General features: G+C 44.4%; 1 protein-coding gene across 2 annotated transcripts in view; it reads right to left on the bottom strand.

The window, feature by feature from the left end:
* The window catches only part of GNAL (G protein subunit alpha L), a 179449-nt gene that overhangs the window by 40811 nt on the left and 115467 nt on the right, over positions 1-23171 (bottom strand). For both annotated transcript variants that reach the window (XM_053571262.1, XM_053571263.1), the window contains one exon: positions 3067-3164. In XM_053571262.1, the coding sequence (XP_053427237.1) occupies positions 3067-3164 (98 nt within the window). The remainder of the gene's footprint in view (positions 1-3066; positions 3165-23171) is intronic.

The following is a 23171-nucleotide window of genomic DNA, read 5'->3' as shown; positions in this document are numbered from 1 at the left end:
GTAGCATCTTAAAATTTATTTTTTTCCGACTGGGTGTGGTGGCTCATAATCCCAGCACTCTGAGAGGCCAAGGAAGGTGAGACCAGCCTGAGCAAGAGCAAGACCCTGTCTTCACTAAAAATAGAAAAAAACACTAGCCGGGTATTATGGCAGGTGCCTGTAGTCCCAGCTACTCGGGAGGCTGAGGTAGGAGGATCACTTGAGGTTGCTGTGAGCTGTGACACCAGAGCACTCTACCCAGGGTGACTGAGACTCTGTTTAAAAAAAAAGATTATTCAAGAACATCCAGTAACTTTAGTTGGACCCTGCCTCCACGGCTGCCCAAACCTTCCACATGTGCACAGTGAGCAAGGACAGGATCTGTCCTGTGTCTGTGACAGTGACCTGTTGGCAGGAGATAAAAGTCTAGTATACACCATTTCTGACCTTTGCCCAGCAGTGCACAACTCATCGTAACTTCTACAAATATTATCTCATTTAATCCTTACAGCAGGAACCGAGGCTCAAAGAAGTCCTTGTAGAAAGAATAGTAAGACTTGTAGCCTCTGAAATCTGCATACCAAATGTGCTTTAGAATGCAGGAGGCCCTGTGCACATACACACTTGCAGGTGTGGAGAACATGGGGCTGGAATAAAGAAGCTAAACACATATTCAGGCGTTAACTTGTCACTGGAAAGAGGACCCTGACTCTGTGAGGAGGCTGGAGAGATCAGGTGGTGTATCTGCCTTGACACGGGCCCTCACCTAGACAAGCCCGTGGCCAGCTGTTCCCACTGCCTTCTGCCCTGGCTTCTGCCCTCTCATCTTTCTTTTTAAAATTGAGATATCATTCACATAACATGTAATTTCACACAACGTAGGTACAATTCAGTGTTTTGATATATTCACAAGGATAGGCAACTACCCCCAGTAAAAGGCCCTCAGTACGCATGAGCCTCCTGTCATGCTTAGATTGTGAGCAACCCAGAACCTTCCTACAGCCCACGTCCAAACCCAGCTGTGAAGTGAAACAGATGTACATTCATACGTAGTATGTATCTGTATTGTACGTATGGATGTATGCACAGACGATGTGTCTGCTCATTCTGCACACATGGCCGCATGTATGTAACTGATGAGAATAACCACAGGAACAGACTTGTGAACACACACTAAAAGGCAGGGCCACGCTAAACCCTGATTTAAGGTAAATCTTAAAGGAACTGTCAAACATGGCAATAAATGAGAAATTTAAATACTTTGCTAATTGACAAAAAAAAAATCTCATTGGTAAATTGTTTCTTCATATAACAGGGGGTCTGGGCCCCATCCCTGATCCTCTGCTGTACCCTCCTCAGTGCTCCCCCATGCTGGCAGGACTGCCAGGGACAGAAGGGAAGAGCACGACCTGCTCTATGCTCTGGGGGTGGGCTGCCCTCCGTGGAGCCCTTCCCTGCACAACTGCCCTCCCTGCTGGCTCTGCAGATAGGGCCTTCCTCTGGAAGTCATCATCACCAGCTGGTTGCCCACATAGGCCCCCCTCCCCAGCATCTTCTGAGATAGACCACCCTGCTTGGAAGCCCACTGGGCTGCATCTTTGGCTTTCAAGCTTAACCTCTTCAAGTGGAGCCCAGTGTGTTCCTGTTCTCCAGCAGAAAGCCTCTACCACCAGGCTGGACCTGAGCCATGGCAGGGGCCCTGCCACCCATCATCCCCCACCACTATCCTTGACCCCTCTCCTCTCCTTCCATCTTGCTTGACCCTGGTGCTCTTGGCCTCCTTTGCCAACCTCACTTAGGGGTCCACAGCCACTCACTGCATTTGGAAGAAAACCCAAGTTCCTTGCCATTTTTTTTTTTGGAGACAGAGGCATACTATGTCACCCTTGGTAGAGTACCGTGGGGTCACAGCTCACAGCAACCTCAAACTCTTGGGCTTAAACGATTCACTTGCCTCAGCCTCCCAAGTAGCTGGGACTACAGGTGCCCACCTCTATGCCCTGCTATTTGTTGTTGTTGTTGTCATTGGTATTTAGTAGGTTCGAACCCACCAGCCCTGGTGCATGTGGCTGGTACCTCACCTACCCAGTGAGCTATGGGTGCCAAGCCACCTTGCCCAGGTTTTCAATCCTCTGAGGGTTCTGCCCTACCGACCTCTCCCACTACTTTATGGCCTCCCCTCCCTTCCCCACCAATGGCCTCCAGACCTCACCAGCCCTTCCACTCCCAGCCCCCTGGCAACCCTGGGCTTTGCAGCAAGTGTAGGGGCTTGGAGGCCAGGCAGCCTAGAGATCAGCATTCTCACTGAGGCTCTACTGGCTGGTTCTAAATACCAAGAATTCCAGATTTTATGCTTATGGAATCTCTTCCACAAATATGAATTTTTAATTTATAGACTTAAAAATGTAAAACCATTGATTTGCTGTCCAAAGTTATATGAAACAACTAATTAAATACAGTTTTTGTTATCAAAACAGCAAACATTTCTAGAGCTTCTTGATTATTTAACATTTTTGGGGGACCTTTATTCTCAGTAATACACTATCTAAAATAGTAAAAGAAAATAGAAAAATAAGTGTTGCAGGGAAAAACAATGAGGCAACCCTGGCACCAGCATTATTTTTTAAATTTCTTCTCATAACATTTTTCCTCAAATATTTACTTATCCTATTAATTACCAGCTATTTTCAAGTTCTAGGTGAAAGAATGATCACATTGTTTTAAATAACCTGACTTGATTGCAAATGTTAATATTATTTTTAAATTTAATTTGGGGACCTCTGTTTCAAAATTAAAATACAACAATGAATATTTAAGTATATTCTGATTTACAAATATGACTATAATTCTAAGTAAAAACTAAAAAAATGAATAGAACTGAAAACAAACAACAATTAGGATAAATGAATGAATCTGGTGTGTCCTTGAAATGCTAATTGAATTGCTAGCGAATTTTCAATTTTCCATTTTAGAAGTGGAATTCTGTAAAAAAAAATTGTTTGTTCCTTGCATTCAAGAAACTTTAGAAATACTGGAAAGGCCGAGTCACTGTGAATGCAACATGGTCTTGCACAGGACCCCACTTACTATTGTGCACAGTCAATCAGCTGGTACTCGTTGGACCTCTCGAAGCACGCCTTCACGCCTTCATCGTCCCAAAGCTTTTTCACATGATCAAAGAATTCCTAAAGTTTGAAAGAGTAACAAGAAAACATGTGTTACAACCTTTCAAAAAGTTAAAAGTAAAAAAAGTGCAAAAGAATTTTTTTGCAGATAATACATAAATTTTCTCTGTGGAAGTTTATACCGTAAAATGTACAAATCTTATGTTCAGTGTGATGAAAATGTTCAGGTGTGCTACTACTCAAGTTCTAAGGCCCTTCAAAATAAGACTTGTAAGCCAAATGCAACACCATGTGTAAGCTTTAAATCTGACAGCATAATCTTAGTCTTTAGTGCTCAGTAATTTAACTAGTTGAATTTCCACCTCAGCAATAAAAAATGAACATTATAATGGCAAATCTGCTTTTAAATCTCCCCCATATGGGCCAAGGTGAGGGATGGCCAGGTAGGTGGATTAACATTTGGCCCAGATGCGTTAGGTACATAAAAAGGAAGCCTTTAAAGTCATCCTTTGGGGATAATTTATTTATTTTTGTTTTGTTTTACATTTAAAAAAACTGTGGCTCATGCCTGTACATCCTGGCACTCTGGGAGGCCAAGACTGTTGGATTGCCTGAGCAAAATTGAGATCCCATTGCTAAAACTAGCCAGGTGTTGTGGTAGGCACCTATAGTCCCAGCTACTTGGAAGGCTGAGACAAGAGTTTGAGGTTGCTGTGAGCTGTGATGCTGCTGCACTTGACTGAGGGCGACAAAGTGAGACTCTGTCTCAAAAAAACAAAACAAAACAAAAAAACTATGAGATAAGTGTGAACTGTGATTTTTAGTTCACTCCAGAGCCATCAGGCCACTGTTCTCAATTTCACCCATTATGGCAAGCAGAATGTTCTGAAAAAATATTCCTTAGCTTAAGATAAAAGGAGGGTTCAGGAATCAATAATACTGGCCTTAACCCCTTGCGCAGGGGACAGGAAGAGCTGAAGCCTGTGAGATGGATTACAGAGGAGGGCTTGAACCCAGAGTTAAAACACAGTTTGGGGTGTATATATTGAAAGCAATAGTAAACTAGGAATTGTGGGCACTTTGACTTTTAAATAGATCTTTTGGGTAACATTAAAGAAAACAAACAACAAATCTCTCTTCACTTTAGCTTCCCCATTCCATACTGGTGAACAACGATGTTGGACTAAAATACAGAGAGGTTCCCTCGATTCTATGTGTTTACTTTTTATTTTTTTATTTTTTTTTTTTTTGTAGAGACAGAGTCTCACTTTATGGCCCTCGGTAGAGTGCCGTGGCCTCACACAGCTCACAGCAACCTCCAACTCCTGGGCTTAAGCGATTCTCTTGCCTCAGCCTCCCGAGTAGCTGGGACCACAGGCGCCCGCCACAACGCCCGGCTATTTTTTGGTTGCAGTTTGGCCGGGGCTGGGTTTGAACCCGCCACCCTCGGTATATGGGGCCGGCGCCCTACCGACTGAGCCACAGGCGCCGCCCTGTGTTTACTTTTTAAAGGGTCTAAAACCTTCATGGAAAAACCCAGGGCTGCTGCTGTTGCTGCTTCATTACTAGAGAAAATCTCAGAAACTTATAAAATTGGAGAGTCTGACCCCATGTACCTGTGACTCAGCTTCCACATTCATCAACACATGGCTGATTTATTTTCATCCATGTCTCACCCCCTTCACCCTGTCTTGATTATTTATGAGCAAATCTCTGATGTCATGTCATTTTATTTCAACATTATGTATAAAAGACAGACTTTAAAAATATAGTCACAATATCATTACCTCAATTAAAATAGAAAACAGATTCTGTAATGCCATTAAATACTCAGTTGACTAGTAGAACTTCTTTAGCTATAATTAAATTATAATTTGTCCAGAGCTGAGCTAGGATTCTGTAGTTAAGAAATATAATTGGAATAGTAATAGTGCATGAAGAACTACAGACGCAAGAGGTGGATGCAGAGGAAGGCTGTTAAACCACAAAACAGTACCAGAACACCAGAAATCTGCAGAGAGCACCAGAGGAAGCCTGGCTGAATAAGACAAAGGGATTTGTTTTGCCTGGGCTTCACCCTACCCTCAGTGCACTCTGGATAAAGGTCACTAAGTAGGGGCCAGGGAGAGGACCCCTTGGAGGCAGAACATATCTACCCAGCAGAATTAGTGCTAGTAGGGGACTGGAACTGATAAGGAGCAGGGGCAGAGGTGCTGGGGAAAGAATAGGCAGGGGATCTCATAACAGAGAAATGCTCTCTGAGGAGATAAGCAGAACATGCCTCTTTCTTCCCAGTTCTCAGAATGGTGAGGGTCAGCCTATCTGCCTGTAAGTTTTCAGGAGGTTCAACAACTTCTCTTAGAATTTGCCAGGCTGGGCGTGGTGGCTCATGCCTTAATCCTAGCACTCTGGAAGGCCAAGGTGGGTGGCTTGTCCTGAGCTCACAGGTTTGAGACCAGCCTGGGCAAGAGTGAGACCCCCCCCATCTCTAAAAATCTAAAAAGAGTCAGGTGTTGTGGCGGGTGCCTACTTGGGAGGCTGAGGCAAGAGAATCGCTTGAGCCTAAGAGTCTGAGGTTGTTGCAAGCTGTGACTCCATGGCACTTTATCCAGGGCGACAAAGTAAAACTTTGTCTCAAAAAAAAAAAAAAAGGAATTTTCATGTGTGGTGTGATGAGGGCTTAACATCTTGCTTCTAGACTTTGTTCCTTGATCTTTGATTTACTTTAAGAGGGTAAGTAACATAAAATAACAGTATTGGGAAGTTTAAGTAAAGGTTCGGGGAGGTAGAAGTACTGTGGGTGGGACTTGCAGTAAAGCAGAACAGTGAAGTATGCGGTTAATTTCAGCTCAGTTGGTGATTAACTGTTTACCCTATAATACAAGTTCAGGGGACACAAAGCCTTTGTCCCGCCCTCAATCTAGGCAGTGAGGGCCCCCTGGGCACACTCTTTAAAATTCTAATTCTTTGTTCCTGAGTCCTTCATTTCTCATGTTCTTTCCTCCCCCAGAATTTAGGGCTGGTCCCCAGCACTCTACAGGATGTGGAAGGTAACCTTTATTACCAGGGGCAGGGAATTTGCACCAAGATAAGATAAACAAATCTTACTAAAATAGCCCTTGTATTCCATTAGTTCTCCATATATATTTCCTAATTGCTTTCTCAAATTATACACGTTCTGACAATTAAGTTTGTGAATTCATCCTAGAAGAAGTGCTATACCATCAGTCACCTTTGAAATTCACAATTTTGGAATTATTTTTATGGAATGACCATCAGAGCAGTCGTCGTTGCAGGGAGGTCTGACAATTAAGTTTGCTAACTTACCACTGTGTGCTTACGTTGGCCAAACTGTACAAACAACATGGTAATGTTTCACAGCCAAGGTGTGTCAGCGTCTCACAGCATCTGTCGAGACGTGTGGCACTCACCGAATGCTGAGTGGCTACATTATGGTCTGTGTTTTCAGGTGCCATACTATAATAGCTCTGATGGTCATTCCAGAGAAAGTTCCAGAACTGCTTTGAGGGGTGGACTAGATGCTGGTGTCAGAACACAGCTTCCCACGGGAAGCACTTTGAAGGTGACTGTAATGATATTCAGCAATGAGTTGTGTGACGTCTTTCCTAGAATGAGTTCCTTTGCCACTCTTTTCACAACTTATCGCCCTTTCTTAAAATGGTATGTAAGTCCCCAATTCTAAATGCTTTTTTGATTTTTACTTCTTTTCTGTGAAGCCCTTGTGCATATAGAACATTAATGTTAATAAAATTTGTATGCTGTTTTTCTCCTATTAACCTTTTGTTTAATTCACAGGTTCTAGCCAATTAAACTAAAATGGTAAATAAGTTTTTCTGACCCCATAGTTCTCATATATTTTCTAAAACAACTGGGATATTAATATGAGGAATAATTTTAGTATGTCTCCATCATCAGCTAAGATAAGCAATACTAAATAAAAATAATTTTGGTGGTGTATATCTGTATGTGTATGTATCCGAAAAGAAAGGGTGATTCAGAGTGAAATGTAACCTGTTTCTGACAACTGAGTATGCAGAAATTGAAGGTACAGAAGGAGATTACTAAGTGACATTTCTTAGTTTTTCCTACATTACCAAATGTGACAATCACCTTGTGAACTACATATGTTTAGCAACTAAAATACACAAACATTTTCAACTCTTACTCAAAGTAGCTTAAGTTGTGTTATATAAGATAATGATTACCATCTGAAACCTACTTTCTTTTTCTTTTTAGACAGTCTCACTGACATCCTGGGTACAGTGCTCTGGTGTCACAGCTCACAGCAACCTCAAACTCTTGGGCTCAAGTGATCCTGTTGCCTCAGCCTCCCCAGTAGCTGGGACTACAGGCTCTTGTGCCACCATGCCTGGCTAATATTTCTATTTTTCATAGAGATGGGATCTTGCTCTTGTTCAGACTGGTCTTGAACTCCTGAGCTCAAAGGATCCTCCTGCCTCAGCTTCCCAGAAAGGCATGAGCCACTGCACCTGGCCTGAATCCTACTTTTCTTTTTTCTTTTTTTGGAGACAGAGTCTCACTATGTTGCCCTTGATAGAGTGCTGTGGTGTCACAGCTCATAGCAACCTCAAACTCTTGGGCTTAAGTGATTCTCTTGCCTCAGTCTTCCAAGTAGCTGGGACTACAGGTGCCTGCCACAATGCCTGGCTATTTTTTCCCCCTTTTTTTGTTGCAGTTATCATTGTTGTTTAGGTGGCCTAGGCTGGGTTCAACCCTACCAGGTGCATGTGGCCGGTGCCCTGAACACTGTGCTATGGGCACCAAGCCCTGAAACCTACTTTTTAAAAGCAAGGCTTTATATTTTTAAAGCATAACTTTGATCTTTAACTTAATATTTAAATGAAAAAAAATCCAAGTACCTAACTGCTCCATTTAATATTCACAGTACTTCCCCTCTGGTACTGGTACCTACAACTGCCTTTACATTGAGAATATATTCCAAGATAACTTGGCATTCTTAGGTGAGTTGTAATTTTTTTCCCTTTCAAATTCTTCATACTTGCTTTAAGATGGAAGTACACGAATGACAATAAGAAATGAAAGAACATTCTTTCCTATCTTGCAAGATGGCAGCTGAAAAATCCGAGAGGCCGGGTACTAAGGAGCAGGAATCTGAAGCTAGGAAGGCTGATGCCAGTCGCAAGGTTAAAAGGAGTGACCTTAAGCCAAAAGCCCAAGGAGAAGAAGCTGCTCCGCAGCTGAGATTCTGTCCTCATCAGAGGAACCAGCAGACAGTCCCCAGCTCCCGTGTTTTCCAGAAAGGCCATGTACAAGAGGAAGTACTCAGCCACTGAAGTCAAGATTGAAAAGAAAGGGAGGAGAAGGTTCTTGCCACTGTTACATGATCAGTTTGTGGTGACAAGAACGCTGGTACTCAGGTGGTTAACCTTGCAGAATGATCAGTCTGTATCCTACTGAGGATGTGCCTTAGAAGCTGATGTGCCACACGGCAAACACCCTCAGTCAGCAAAGAACTGCCAGCCGGCGCCCTTGGCCATGCTGGTCGCCCTCACTGGGGACACAGAGGCAGAGGCTGGTTCTTCCGAAGCGGCCGCATAGTGGGTTGTTAAGTGCAACTGGACCTCTGGTCTGTAGTCAAGTTCCTCTGGCTGCCAGACAGACTGCATCACATGCGCTTCCAGAGGTGAGAAATAGGCTTAGGTTTTTATTTCAAAATGAAAAATGTATCTGAAGTATCAGTGTAACAACGCACCAGAAATTCATCATAACTATGTTCACAGAAATTGGTACCTGCAATGGTAAAGTCCCAATATGTCTTCCCCATGGCTACTTCAAGAAGCAGCAGCCACAGCTCAGTTGCCAGGTTGGTGAGATCTTTGACATAACAAGAGAAACAGGTGATTATAGAGAATGCAAGTTGGCCAGAAAACTGTGGATGGACAGATTTTACCAGAAATGAAAACTATTCCATAGCTCCTGGGTTACCTTCATCTCTCTTTGCCCTGAAGAACGGAGTTTATTCTCACATATTGATGTTCTAAATTTCTTCACAAAGAATATCATTAAATAACTGACATATTAAAAAAAGAAATGTATGAATAAGATTTATTGTATTATTTCTGTGCTGACATAATACGATCAAATAACTTCTTGGTTATACTGATACTTCAGATACATTTTTCATTTTGAAATAAAAACCTAAGCCTATTTCTCACCTCTGGAAGCACATGTGATGCAGTCTGTCTGGCAGCCAGAGGTCAGGGTCAGGGTCACACAGAGCCATGTCCATTCACCACGCTGCCTCGCCCTGGGGGCTGCTGGTAGCACTAGACACTGGGTTAAGTGTGAAAATGTGATTCCTTACACTCACTGCACAATGCTCTTTCTAGGATGACTTACAGAAAATTCTTCTAATTTTAGAGTTAAGAATATGCTGGCATTTCTTAAGCAACTGCCTTTTACATGTTATTATTAATTTTCAACTTAGCAGACCCTGTGACTTTCCTACAGCCTTTATTTATGTTGCTGAGGGAACGCAGAGGTACCCCGGCAGGTGCGCAGGGATTTGTCTGGCACTGTGCACCAGCTTCACTGAAGCTCCATGTGCCCTGCCTCCTGTCCCCGCTTCACGCTCCTACTGTTTCAGTCATTTTATTAACTTGTATTATAAGTGTGTGAACAGCACTAAATCCTTTCTGGAACAGGCTGAAGCATAAACAAATGCTGATTGTGACTTTGTATGGGAACATGGTGAGTAGTGTCCTCTACTATAATCACACCAGCCTCAGAAATAGGCAGTTTTAGGACAGCAGTCATTTAACTGGAGTTTTCTAAAACTCGAGTTGAGGTCTGATTTATTTAAAATACACATAGTCAATTTTACCCCTTGGATAATAGAATGAGCTGATGGTTTTCTGTCATTTCTTTTTTCAGGAATCTGGTGGGTATCAAACTGAAAGTTTGTGTAGGCTCTGTCCTAAGTGGAAACACTATGATTTTGTTATTTATAATTTCATCCTCAAATCTAATGTTGTACAGTCTAAAATTCTATTTAGGAACAACTTTCAGAAACTTTGATGTAAAAAGCCCCACAAAAACCAACCAGTTAAAAACACCTAGGTGTCCCAAGCCCACACCTTTCCTACTTGAGGCAGAACTACCACAGGTGACAGCCTTAAACGACAGTGAAAACCCGTGGGGAGGGCAGGGACTGTTTGCGAGAGGAGGGCATCCCCAGTGCCTATGTGGCGCCACGTGCAGTGTCATGAGGGCCTCAGACATCAGGTCTTGTCTGAGCCTGACTGTGCTGCTCTGTCCTTCCCACCTTCTCAAGTCCATCTGAGTAGGGGAAGGCAGGCTGGAGTCACAGCACGCCCCAGTCCAGCAAGCCTCATATTCTCCCATTAACAGCAGCAGCGTCTTGTGCCTGGGAAACCATGGAGGTCAAATGCGAATTCACAATATGCACCACACTCATCTACCTTTTCCCTTAGGACTCAGCCTACTTTAACTATTATCAGCATTTCAAAACAACGTCTATATATGCTGTAAGATCCACCCCTTTATACAGCTGCAGCCCACACACATGGGCTTTGGGCCTCTGTGGCCAGGCATTGCGGCTTTGTCCACACAGCAGCTCACTTCTTGGTTCTGCCCATTAAAGAAACTTCATGTAAACGAAAATATGCAGACCTCAGTGTCTGGCCTACTTAGCACATAAGATTTACCCATTTCCTTAAGTATATTAGCGGTTTGGTCCCTCCTTAAACTGCTCAGTTCTGTCCCATCCTATGAATATACCACGTTTTGTTTATTCGTTCACCAGTTGATGGACATTTGGGTTATTTCTGGGATTTGACTATTATGAACAGTGTTACTGGGAATATTTGTCTAAAGGTTTTATGAGCATTTATTTTCACTTCCCTTGGGTAAGATTCGAATTGCTGGGCTATACAGTAAGTGAACTCTGAATTTTTTAAAAACTGCCAAATTGTTTTCCTCAGTGGCTATTCCACTTCATGTGGTCAGGAGCAAGGTCTAGGGATTCTAGTTTTTCCACATTCTTGCCAACACTTGGCTCTGTCAGTATTCTTTTTTTTTTTTTTTGTAGAGACAGAGTTTTGCTTTATAGCCCTCGGTAGAGTGCCATGGCCTCACACAGCTCACAGCAACCTCTAACTCCTGGGCTTAAGCGATTCTCTTGGCTCAGCCTCCCGAGTAGCTGGGACTACAGGCGTCCGCCACAACGCCTGGCTAGGCTCTGTCAGTATTCTTAATTCTAACTATTCTTGTGTATGTATAGTAGCATCTCACTGTGGTTCAGTTCGCATTTTCCTAATGACAAATGCCATTGAGCATCTTTTCATTGGCTACTTGTGTGTCTTCTTTTTGAAGTCTTTTGTCCATTTAAAAAGTTGGGTTGTGGGGTGGCGCCTGTGGCTCAGTCGGTGGGGCGCTGGCCCCATATACCGAGGGTGACGGGTTCAAACCTGGCCCCGGCCAAACTGCAACCAAAAAATAGCCGGGCGTTGTGGCGGGCGCCTGTAGTCCAGCTACTCGGGAGGCTGAGGCAAGAGAATCGCTTAAGCCCAGGAGTTGGAGGTTGCTGTGAGCTATGTGAGGCCACGGCACTCTACTGAGGGCCATAAAGTGAGACTCTGTCTCTACAAAAAAAAAAAAAAAAAAAGGTTGGGTTGTTGGCAGCGCCTGTAGCTCAGTGGGTAGGGCGCTGGCCACATACACTGAGGCTGGTGGATTCAAACCTGGCCCTGGCCTGCTCAAACAACAATGTGACAACTGCAACAAAAAAATAGCCGGGCGTTGTAGTGGACGCCTGTAGTTCCAGCTACTTGGGAGGCTGAGGCAAGAGAATCACTTGTGCCTCAGAGTTTAAGGTCGCTGTGAGCTGTGATGCCACAGAGGGCATCAAAGTGAGACTCTGTCTCAAAAAAAAAAAAAAAACACTTTGGTTTGTTCATCTTCTAATTAGTGTTCTTATTTTTTTTATTTTTTTTTTTTTAGTGTTCTTATTTTAATAAGAGTAAGAGATTAAAACAATTTTGCCTGGATTCAAATCTTTTGTCAACTATAGGTTTTGCAAATATTTTCTCTGAATGTATAACTTGCATTTTAATTTTAAGTATCTTTGATTAACTAAGTTTATTTTTAATTTTTTTATTAAGATTTTAAATTTATAATTGACACATAATTGTACATATTTATGGGTTCAACATGATGTTTCAATGCACGTATACACAGTATAATGATTGAATTGGAGTAATTACTATATTTGTCACTTTAAAAAGTTATTTCTTTGTGGGAACAACATTCAAAATCTTCACTTCTAGCTATCTTGAAATGTACATTTATGTTGTGATTTGCTATTGTCACTCTACTGTGGAATCTAATACCAAAATGTTTTCTTCCTGCCTTGTCTGTCACTTTGCACCACTGAGCAGCCTGTCCCAGCCTCTAGAAACCATTATTCTAATCTCTACTTCCTTGAAATCTACTTTTTCACCTTCCACGTGACTGAGACCATGTGGTGTTTGTCTTTCTGTGCCTTGTGAGCAAAGCATTTAATTCTGATTCTGTCTAATTAATCAATTTTTTCTTTTAGGGTTTATCCTTTTTATGTTCTATCCAGGAAATTTTTGCATAACCCCAAATAAAAAACATTTCTTCCATCTTTCCTTCAAAAAGTTGTATAATCTCAGCTTTTGTATTTAAGTCCACAATCCTCTGGAGATAATTTTTGGGTATGATGTGAGGAAAAATTCAATGTTCACTTTTTCCATAGGGATGTCCCGTTTCTCTAGCACATTTAGAGAAAAGGTATCATTTCTCACCTTTGTGAGAAATGTAGAGAAATACATTTCTCGCTTGAATTGCTTGGGGACCTTTGTTGAAAGCAGCTACATAAATGTGGGTCTATCTCTGGACCCTCAATTCTGTTCCACGGATTTACAGACCTGCTCAGGCCAGGCCCATACTATGGTGACCACTATGGCTTTGTGTGACAGTACATCTTACAGTTAGGTCATTTCAAGTTCTCTGTGTTCTTTGCCAACATCATTTGGACTATTCCAGGGCTTTTACATTTTCACATACATTTTAGAATTGGCTTGATAATTTCTATTAAAAAAAGCCTGCTGGTATTTTGATTGGGAATATACTGAATCTATAGGTCATTGTAGTGAGAATGGCCATTTTAGTGAGAAGGAATTGTCTAATCCACGAAAATGATATCTTTATGTTTATTTAAATTCTCACAATGATGTTTTGTAGTTTCCAGTATATGAATCTTTTGTATCTTTGGTTAAATTATTTTCTAAGTAAACATTTTTGTATTTTATTTTGAATATAAACTTTTTTTTTTGAGACAAAGTCTTACTCTGTCATCCTGGGCAGAGTGCCATGGAGTCACCATAGCTCACAGCAACCTCAGTCTCTTGGCTCAGGCAATTCTCCTGCCTCAGCCCCCTTAGTAGCTGGGACTACAGGCACCTACCGCCATGCCAAGCTAGTTTCTCTATTTTTAGTAGAGACAAGATCTTGCTTTTGCTTAGGCTGGTCTGGAACTCTGGAGCTCTAGCAATCTACCCTCCTCAGCCTCTCAGAGTGCTGGGATCATAGGTATGAGCCACCAAGCCCAGCCCTTGAATGTAAATATCTTTTAATTTTTTAGATTTTTTTCATTGTAAGTACACAGAAATACAACTGATCTCTGTATTTGGATCTTGTATCCTGTAAGCCTGCTCATATTAGGTCTAGTAGCTTTCAAGACCCTTGAGCCCTGGGGTAAATCAGAATTCCCTACTGGTCCAGAGTACAGCAGGACAGAACCAAGAGACCTTCACAACCCACCAGGGCCAGATTTATGCTGTTTGTTGCTTTTATACTTTTTTTTCAAAGATACTTAAGATATGTCTAGGGATTCTGTCTTTTGTTTTCAAAGTATAATCTCACAAAACTGTAAGTATAAAGTTGTAGTAATTAGATCCATGAACCATGGTAGAGATTTAAATAAATCTATGGAAAAGCAAGTATCCAATGTATTCAATACTAGTATGAAAGTGGCAGATGAACAACAGGACCACAGGAGACAAAAGCACAGGTCAAGTGGAGGGGAGCAGGGAGGAGTCAGTGTGCTGCCGCCTACCAGGTGGACGCAGGGGTACACGGCACCACCGCTGGGCAAAGGGCTCGGCATAAGCAATGTAGCCTAATCATTTATACTTTTATATCAATCTGAAATTTAAAAAAGAATTAAATAAATCTAGTCTCTAATGATAAAAACATATAATTTTCCCCAAATATTTTTTCTAGCAAAATTAATTTCTTAGCTTTTGACTTTTACCTTCACAATACTCCCACTCCTATACCTAAGATTCTGTCTATAAAATACCAATTCTCTGAAAAGTGTGCACTTGCAGCATGCCAAAGAGACTTACCAGAGAAACTTATTTATGTAGGAACAGAAATAAAGTAATTACATACTTTTATTAGGGAAAAGAGAATCAAAGAATCACGACTTTAGTCTTTGCTTCCAGACAAGGCTCCAAGTTACCTGATAAAATTCTCTTTGAAACATCAAGCCTGAATTACATAACATTTTAAGGTATTATTCTTATGATTGGTCTTTTTAGTCACTCTGAACTCTTTTTGCGTTATGTGTCGAGAGGCAAAATGGAGAGATTCCCCCATTTTGAGAATAAGGTTAAATTTAATGCAAATGTCTACAAAAGTGGGTTTGCTATATTCCTACTGATAAAGACTATAGAATTAGATATATATTTCTTTGAGAAAATTTTAGTGTGAAACACACTAAAACTTTCTAATGCAAAGTTACAAATCCTAGTCATGGTGGCTTGATTGCAGCCCAGTGACTGGGCTCACCTCCCTGGGTGGGTTCTCAGCTCTGACCACTGAGACTCAGTTTCTCACCCTGTTCCAGAGGGAGGTGCAGAGTTTCTGGGCAGAGACTGATGCGGTGGTTGAGGCTGAGCAGAGCCCAGCTCACAGGTGGAGGAATGTGGGGGGAAGGAGAGAGGGGATTGAGGGTCTGGCCAGGAGATGAGGAAGGGGCTGCAGAGACAAACGAGAGGCAGGATGTGTGAGGTTAGGGGGATATGTGCAGCCTCAGGACAGTCCAGAAGAGTCCTGGGTAGCTTTGAGTACAAGGAAGGTGCCCAGGAACACAGCACTATGGCTTTGGTAAAACTCAGCAAGGCCCCAGATTCCAACAGGCCCAGACAAAAACATGGCCTGAGAACTGAATTCTAGAAACATCCACAAACCCTGTGAGTGTGAAGCACCGCACAAGATCCTGGTGCAGGAGAGAGGGGGTGTGTGTCCCTGAATTTCAGGAAGGGGGTGCTCCAATCACCAGCACAGCAGGGAGTGTGGGCAGCACAGAGAAGGATAAGCACAAAGCTTGGGGGGCACTGCTGTCAGCGTTGAACCTCGCACAGCCCTCCTGCAGACCCTTGGATGTGCCCTAGGCTGGCCAGGGGCCACATCACTTGCCCAGACTCATACTCTTATGGCTGGGGAAGGCGTGAGGCTGGCTGAAAAGAACAAGGAGAGATTACCAGAAAAAAATCTTCCACAGGGAAGAAAAGGGGTGGTTGAATATTTCTGTAAGGAATGTGTCTTGTGGCTTCGATGCACACCTGGACAGCAGCCTGCAGCAGACTGGGCCCAGGGCCTTGGCAGGAAGGTGATGCTTGGACAACACCTGCCCTACAGACTCCCACTGGCTTCCCCAGGGCTGGTGCTGGGCACAGGCCTGTTCTCTCTGCCTTACAACAGCAGGGTTAGTAAGAGATCCAGGGTTAGTCTTTGCATGTACTCCCAACGCCCTAAAATCAGCTGAGGTGTTCTCAGTGGCAAGGAGCTAAGCATGCTGGGTTTTCTTTTTTCTCTCTCTCTTTTTTTTTTTTTTTTTTTAGACAGAGCCTCAAGCTGTTGCCCTGGGTAGAATGCCGTGGCATCATAGCTCACAGCAACCTCAAACTCCTGGGCTCAAGCGAGTCTACTGTCTCCACCTCCCAAGTAGCTGGGACTACAGGCGCCTGCCACAATGTCCGGCTATTTTTTGGTTGCAGCCGTCATTGTTGTTTGGCGGGCCGGGCTGGATTTGAACCCGCCAGCTCAGATGTATGTGGCTGGCGCCTTAGCCGCTTGAGCCACAGGCGCCGAGCCAGCATGCTTGGGTTTTCATCCAGAGAGAGTGCAGCCCCGGAGCTCTGAGGGACCCAGAAGGCAATAGCCACAGTACACTGGACACCCAGGCTCTGCAGGCGTCAGCTTTCTTAATCTCCACATCTATGTAACAGGGATTTTCAAAGGCAACCACCTGCCCTCTGTGGTTCTGTAGTAGCTGCAATTCCAGCATCAGGCAACTGACTAAATGGAAGAACACTGTCCACTCACCTCGCACATCTGCACTTGTGGTCTGTACCAGAGACTCTTTAAGACTTCTCCCCGTTCTGTGGCTCTGATTTTAAGTTTTACATCTCTGTTTTTTCTATTTTTTATCTAACATTTTTACTGAGATATAATTTATAAACCATACAACTCACCCATTTAAAGTGTAGCATTCAGTGCTTTTAGTACGGTCATAGAGCTGTGCATCCCCACGGTCAGTTGGAGACACTACTGTTGCCCCATACCACCTGAGCTCACAGTACTCACTTCACCTTTCGCACAAATGGAATGAGAGCCCTTCTCGGCTGGCTTCTCCTCCATGTTGTAGCAGGTAACATGTTAGTGGTTCACTGCACCACACTGGTTGATCCCGTCACCATCTGAAGGATACCTGGGCTGTCTCCACTTTTTAGCTATTCTGAGTAGTGCTATGAACATTTACATACCAGTTTTAGTATGGACATATGTTTTCCTTTCTCTTTGGTAAATAAGTAGGAATGAGGCTCTTTTCCAAGAGAAACATCTGGATCAATTTTACGAGCGTTACTAGTTGGAATTATGGATTCGACGTGCTTAACTCATCTCTCAACATTGAATAACTCTGCCAAATGCTTGACGCTTCATCCTGTGGAGGTGGGCAGTCGAGCAGACACTGCAAGATGATCAACCGGAGGTAACTTCCAGCTGTGAGCCCTCGTGTCAGGGACACCTGTGCAGAGGGCAGAGGTGGTTCTTGTCCTTTGGGACTTAGGAGTTAATGAGTCAGCAGGGGAGGAGAGGAGTCATTCCTGCCACCAGTCAAAGCAAGGCAGGCCATCCACTGCCTCATGAAGGAAGTAACATCTGTGAAGGGAGGGGGGAGGGGCAGATAAAGAAACAGAGGGGGCCACTGTGACCACGCACTGCTCCTGCAGGCCACAAGGAGGGGCACCAGTGACCTATGGCTGTGGAGTTCGTTGGGTTCACAGTCCTCATCCTACCTGGCCCACCTGGGAGTACCCAACATGACCAATTGTCCCCTTGGCTGCCAAGATAGTGAGGCCACTCCTGCGTGATGTTCTTAGCTGGGTCATTTTTTTCTCCCCAGCCTTGCAGCGCAGGAGGGATCCAGGATTAGTTCTGCATCCTCTTCTTTGCCTAATCCCACTTCCTGGGCAGTCTGCATGCTGTGGCCTGCGTCCTGTGAATAGCCCCAAGTTTTCACCTCCAGCCTTTTCTCTGAATCCTGGATCTGCATGCCCAGCTGTGTGTCTGGCATTGCCAGAGCTTGGTCAGCCCAACATGGAGCTCCTAACTTTCCTCTTCAAACCTGCTCCCCGTGGTCTTTCCTGGGCTGTGGCAACTACACTGGTCAGTCGCTCAGGGCAAACACCTCGGCAGCGTCTGCGGCCCTGGTCTTTCCCTCATGCCCCACCTGTCACCCTTAAGGAAGTCCTCTTGGCTGTGCCTTAGACTCTCCAGACTTGGATTGTTTTTGCCACCCTCACTGTTCCATTCCCTGAACAAAGCCTTCATCATTGCCGACCCTACAGTTATGGCCACGGCCTCCTGTTTGTGTCTCTCCTTCTCAACACAGCAAGCCACTCAACCACCAGAGCTTCGTTAGAGACAGAGGCCAGACCACATTCCATCTGGGCTACACAAGTGTCCATAGACTGACAAAGGGACACACAAAACATGGCTTGTACATACAGGGAACCATGTACATGTACATGGGAGTACGTGTACATCATTCAGCCTTAAAAAGGAAGGGGGATTCTGATGCAGGCTACAGTGAATGACCCTTGAGGATGTTCTTTCAGACACAGAAGGGCGAATATAACACTGCCTGAGTCCACAGAAATCACAGAGACAGAAAGTGGCAAGGTGGGTGTGGGAGCCGGGCCAGTGTGGGACTGGGCAGAGGAGCTGAGAGGTGCTTAGCAGACTCAGAGTTCTACTCTGGAAGATGGGGAGGGTCTGTGGCTGGATCTGGGTGAAGCTGCACAATGTGAATAACTGTACACTTGACAATTGGTAAAACAGTAAGGTTTATCTTAACGAAAAAGTTTATTAAGAAACAAACAACAACCAGTGCTCCCATCTCAGGGTCAAACCTAATCACCACTTGGCCCTCATTTCCTTCTTCCCCCTCTGCTCACCTGGGTTCCCCTTGTCCACACACACACAGGCTGGAGTCTGCGCCCTGGCTGCTGCTCAGGGCCTCCCCCCAGCTGGGTACTCCTCCAGGCCTCTGCTCTAAGGCCATATTGTGCCCAGCAACCCCAGACAGAAAGTGACCCTGTGACCACCCTGCTACCTCCATCCCAGATCTCTCTCCTTCCCAGCTGGCCCTCCAGCCCATCAGTGCCCCACCCCGTGCTGGTTCCTGCAAGCTGACCAGACAGTGTAGTCACGCCCAGCATGTCCGCCTGCAGTGATACTTTTGGAATCTGAATGGATGGGGCTGCTTAGAGTTACAGGGCTCTGCTTAGAGGCCCCACACTCAGAGGTGGCATGTGAGGATGAGGCCTGCCTGAAGAGCACTGCAATGAGGGGTGTCTGGAAGAGGCAACACCCTCAATGCGGGTGGGCAGGTTACTGGCAGGACCAGGTCTGGGGCAATTATGTGGAAGACTGGAGTTCAGATCAAGACGGACTGGAGATGGGGTGTACTTGGGGAAGGGTCCATAGGAGGCTGATAACAGAAGTCATAATGCTGAACAAACCCATGAAGGCAGAGAAGCAGCAACAAGAGAAGACAAGAACAAGGACAGAGTCTTAGAGCCTTAGAGAACAGACTCAGGGGGTTAAAGGGTGGAGGAAGAAGGGTTGTTAGGAGAACAGACAAAATGTATAATGCAGTAAAAATCGAGAGGTGCTTGTGGGTACAGGGGCAAAAGCAAGAAGCTGCCAGGAACAAGGCGGCAGCAGCTGGCCTCCTTCTAATAAGGACTTAAAGCTTGTGCAGGGACTGTCCACTGTGTAAGAAGCTCCACAAACAGGTGGTTTAATCTCTCACTCTCCCATCAATACTTTGGGCCAACAATAAAATCAGTCGGTAGCAATAGGATTTTGGAGGGAATTCCACACAAGCATGAGCTTCATTCCATCAGCTGTTTGCCAACTTGACTCTAAGTATCAAAAAAATGGTATTTCCTTAGCAAGTGATTTATCAAGAATAAATTAAGACATCTGGTAGATTACAGGAAAAAGTATTTTTGTCTTCTTTATCTGAAACCAGATTTTCTATCACAGGAAAAATGTCCTTAAACTTCCGGGGAAACAATATGAACCAGGTTCATTTTGAAAAAGTTAGGGTGGCGCCTGTGGCTCAGTGAGTAGGGCGCCGGCCCCATATACCGAGGGTGATGGGTTCAAGCCCAGCCCCGGCCAAACTGCAACAAAAAAATAGCTGGGCGTTGTGGCGGGCGCCTGTAGTCTCAGCTGCTTGGGAGGCTGAGGTGAGAGAATCGCGTAAGCCCAAGAGTTAGAGGTTGCTGTGAGCCGTGTGACGCCACAGCACTCTACCCTCGGGTGGTACAGTGAGACTCTGTCTCTACAAAAAAAAAAAGAAAAAGTTAAAACTGTGTGTCTGACAGCTACAATTATCACTTAACTGGGGAATCATGTCCTTAGTCTCTGACCACAGAGCATCTTCCTCAAAGAGCACCTCACTTACAGAGGGTAGGGGATGGCAGTTATGCTCGGGCCTAGTGGACGTTCCACCCTCAGCACGGCTGGGGCTGCACTCCAGACCCCCCACGCCTGCTCACTCTGCAGCCTTCCCACCTTGCTGGGGGCAGCTTTGTCTCTTTCCAGAGCTCACATCAACCCGGAGTCACCCAGGACGCTGTCCTTTCCTCCACACACCGTATCTAATACATCAGTACGACTCTGGTTTCCCATTGGGTCTGCATGCCAGCATCCCCCACCCAGATCACCTGCCCTTTCTAGAGTCTTCTGAAACAGTAGCCAAGACAACACATTCACAGAGTAGGCTAGCCTGGGCCACTCCTCTGCTCCAAGTCCTCCAGGGGTGTTTCTCCTGCAATGGCTGCAGGGTCCTCCCTCCCCCGCCTGGCCAGTGTCCTGAGGCCTCATTCTCCTCCTGGCTTCTGCTCCCTGAAGCCCCCAGGGCAGGGCCTGAACACCGTCTCCTACAGGAACCTATTCTTCTGGTGCCTCCTCAGACGCCCTTCTCAACCCTCTCTGCCCACCCTCTCCCCAGCTACAAGAGCCTCCTCCTGCGCCCTGGCCTGCTCTTTCCTTCTGGAGTTCATCTCTCTGCAGCTTACTGATGTGAAGTGTTCTCCTCATCCTCTGTGCTCCCTCACACTCTGTCAGCATCACAGAGGATCTTTCTGTTTCTTCCCTGATATTTACTAAGCACTTAACCTAGCTCTGGACACATACTCAGGGCTTGGTAAATGCTGTTTTATGAGAGAGTGGATGAATAGACTTTTCCAGAACGTGTCTTCTCTCACTGTGTTCCATGGTTTCACCTCCATGCCAAACATCAATGCTGATTGAATTGAGAATTCACAGAAATTATTTGTGAGCTGAGCATCTGATTTATGTCTAGAAGTGTAGTTTGGTATCCAAAGGCATGTCTGTCCTGCTTCTATTCCATGAATAATTTAGAAAGTAGCTTTTCTGGAGTCCAAGAATGTAATTTTCCTTAGTCAGTCAAAAGTCATAAATAATTCATGATAATTGATAATGTAAGGACTAGAAATGTATGAGAGCTTTCTTTTCTATGACAGGCAAGCCTGCTGTGGACAAAGCATCTAGCCACAGGAGTGCCTCAAGACTGTCCTACGAGGTTGCCTGGCTCCTTCCCGGTCTCAGCTGTGCCTGAGCAGTTGAACCCACTGCCATGTAACTTGGTAAAGAGCAAATTCAAACTGGCCCCACGGCCAAGGAGCATCCTGCTGAGGGGTGGCCTCTCTTCCCACCAAACACTGCTCTATCCAGCAGCAAAATGCCTCCGGACACTCATACAGCACCCACCCAGAGCGTTTGCCATGGGCCCTTTATTTCAGCATGTAGAATTGTTAGTTATGACCAGGAACAAGATGAGAAGCCATGCACACGTTCAGTTATCCCCCCCACGTGCACTTCCACCCAGTCTGTAACATCACTCCACAAGCCCCCAGGTAACTGACTTCATGTTGCAATGTCACGTAAAATAAACATAGGTGTATTCTCACTATCTGTACATAGCGCTTCAGTTTTACCCGGTGTGTGGCTTCCTGCCTGTTATCTTCTAAATGAGGACAGTTGAATTGACACCATCAGATGTTACATGTATTCCTGGTGACTTGGTAAGGCAGCTATTATTAATAACGTTTCAATCTACCATTGCAACGTTACGTGTTTTAATGTTATTTAGCAGTCAGGTGAGCATTCTGATCTGATTATTAAGGTCCTTCTACACCTCGGTGGTGCCTCACTCACTGCCTGCCAGCCGCCCTTTACATTCAACCTGCCCCTTGACCCGTATCAGCAGCCAAGATGTGGAAGGGCCTAGGTCTTGTTTCTATTTTCCCATCAATTAATTTTCATAATAAAAGAAAATAGAATCCCTTATTATTATTTTCTTAATCCCAGCATGGCTTTGACAATGTTTCAAAAGAAAGCAGAACCTCAAAAAGAAAAATTACAGACGAAGGGAGAATGTTCAATTAAAAGTGAGACAGATGACTACTTTTTTGTCAAAGGCAAATAGTAAGGCTTAATATGTAGATAATTGGCACAAATTTTCAAAGACTATAATTTGAAAAGGAATTATATCTAAAAACATGCTACCAAATTGGATGGGTATGAAGGATCACACACAAGGGAAAAGTAGTGGAACTGAAAAAAATTCTGTCTTCTTAAAAATTTTTTATTTTTTATTTTTTTATTTTTGTAGAGACAGAGTCTCACTGTACTGCCCTGGGGTAGAGTGCCGTGGCATCACATGGCTCATAGCAACCTCTAACTCTTGGGCTTACGCGATTCTCTTGCCTCAGCCTCCTGAGCAGCTGGGACTACAGGCACCCGCCACAACGCCCGGCTATTTTTTTTGTTGTTGTTGCAGTTCGGCTGGGGCTGGGTTTGAACCCACCACCCTCGGCATATGGGGCTGGCACCCTACTCACTGAGCCACAGGCGCTGCCCCTTAAAAATTTTTTAAAAGTCACAACTCAGCATATTTAACAGCAAAATAATCAAAACCATTTTACTGATGGTGAGTTTATTAAGCAATGTATTGAAAGTGTGGCAGGTAATAATTTGACATGAAAAAAAGAGGAATTGACTAAAATCACCAGACTATAGCCAGGCAAACTGAAGAAATTGGAAAATCTATCAAAAGAAGTGGAGAGTAAAGCTGCTAATTTTGTATTTTACTTTTTTGGGAAGGATAATAGCACTGATCTTACAAAGCCATTTTCTTTTTTTTTTTTTGAGACAGAGTCTTACTCTGTCACCCTGAGTAGAGTGCTGTGGCATCACAGCTCACAGTAACCCCAAACTTGTGGGTTTGAGTGATCCTCTTGCCTCAGCCTCCCAAGTAGCTGGGACTATAGGCGTGTGCCACTACGCCCGGTTAGTTTCTCTCTCGCTCTCTTTTTTTTTTTTTTTTCAGAGACAGGGTCTCATTCTTGC

This window comes from Nycticebus coucang, chromosome 19, assembly GCF_027406575.1.
Source record: "Nycticebus coucang isolate mNycCou1 chromosome 19, mNycCou1.pri, whole genome shotgun sequence".
Classification (NCBI taxonomy): domain Eukaryota; kingdom Metazoa; phylum Chordata; class Mammalia; order Primates; family Lorisidae; genus Nycticebus; species Nycticebus coucang.
The sequence above is the reverse complement of the archived record's forward strand: the minus strand, read 5'-3'. Positions and strand labels throughout refer to the sequence as shown.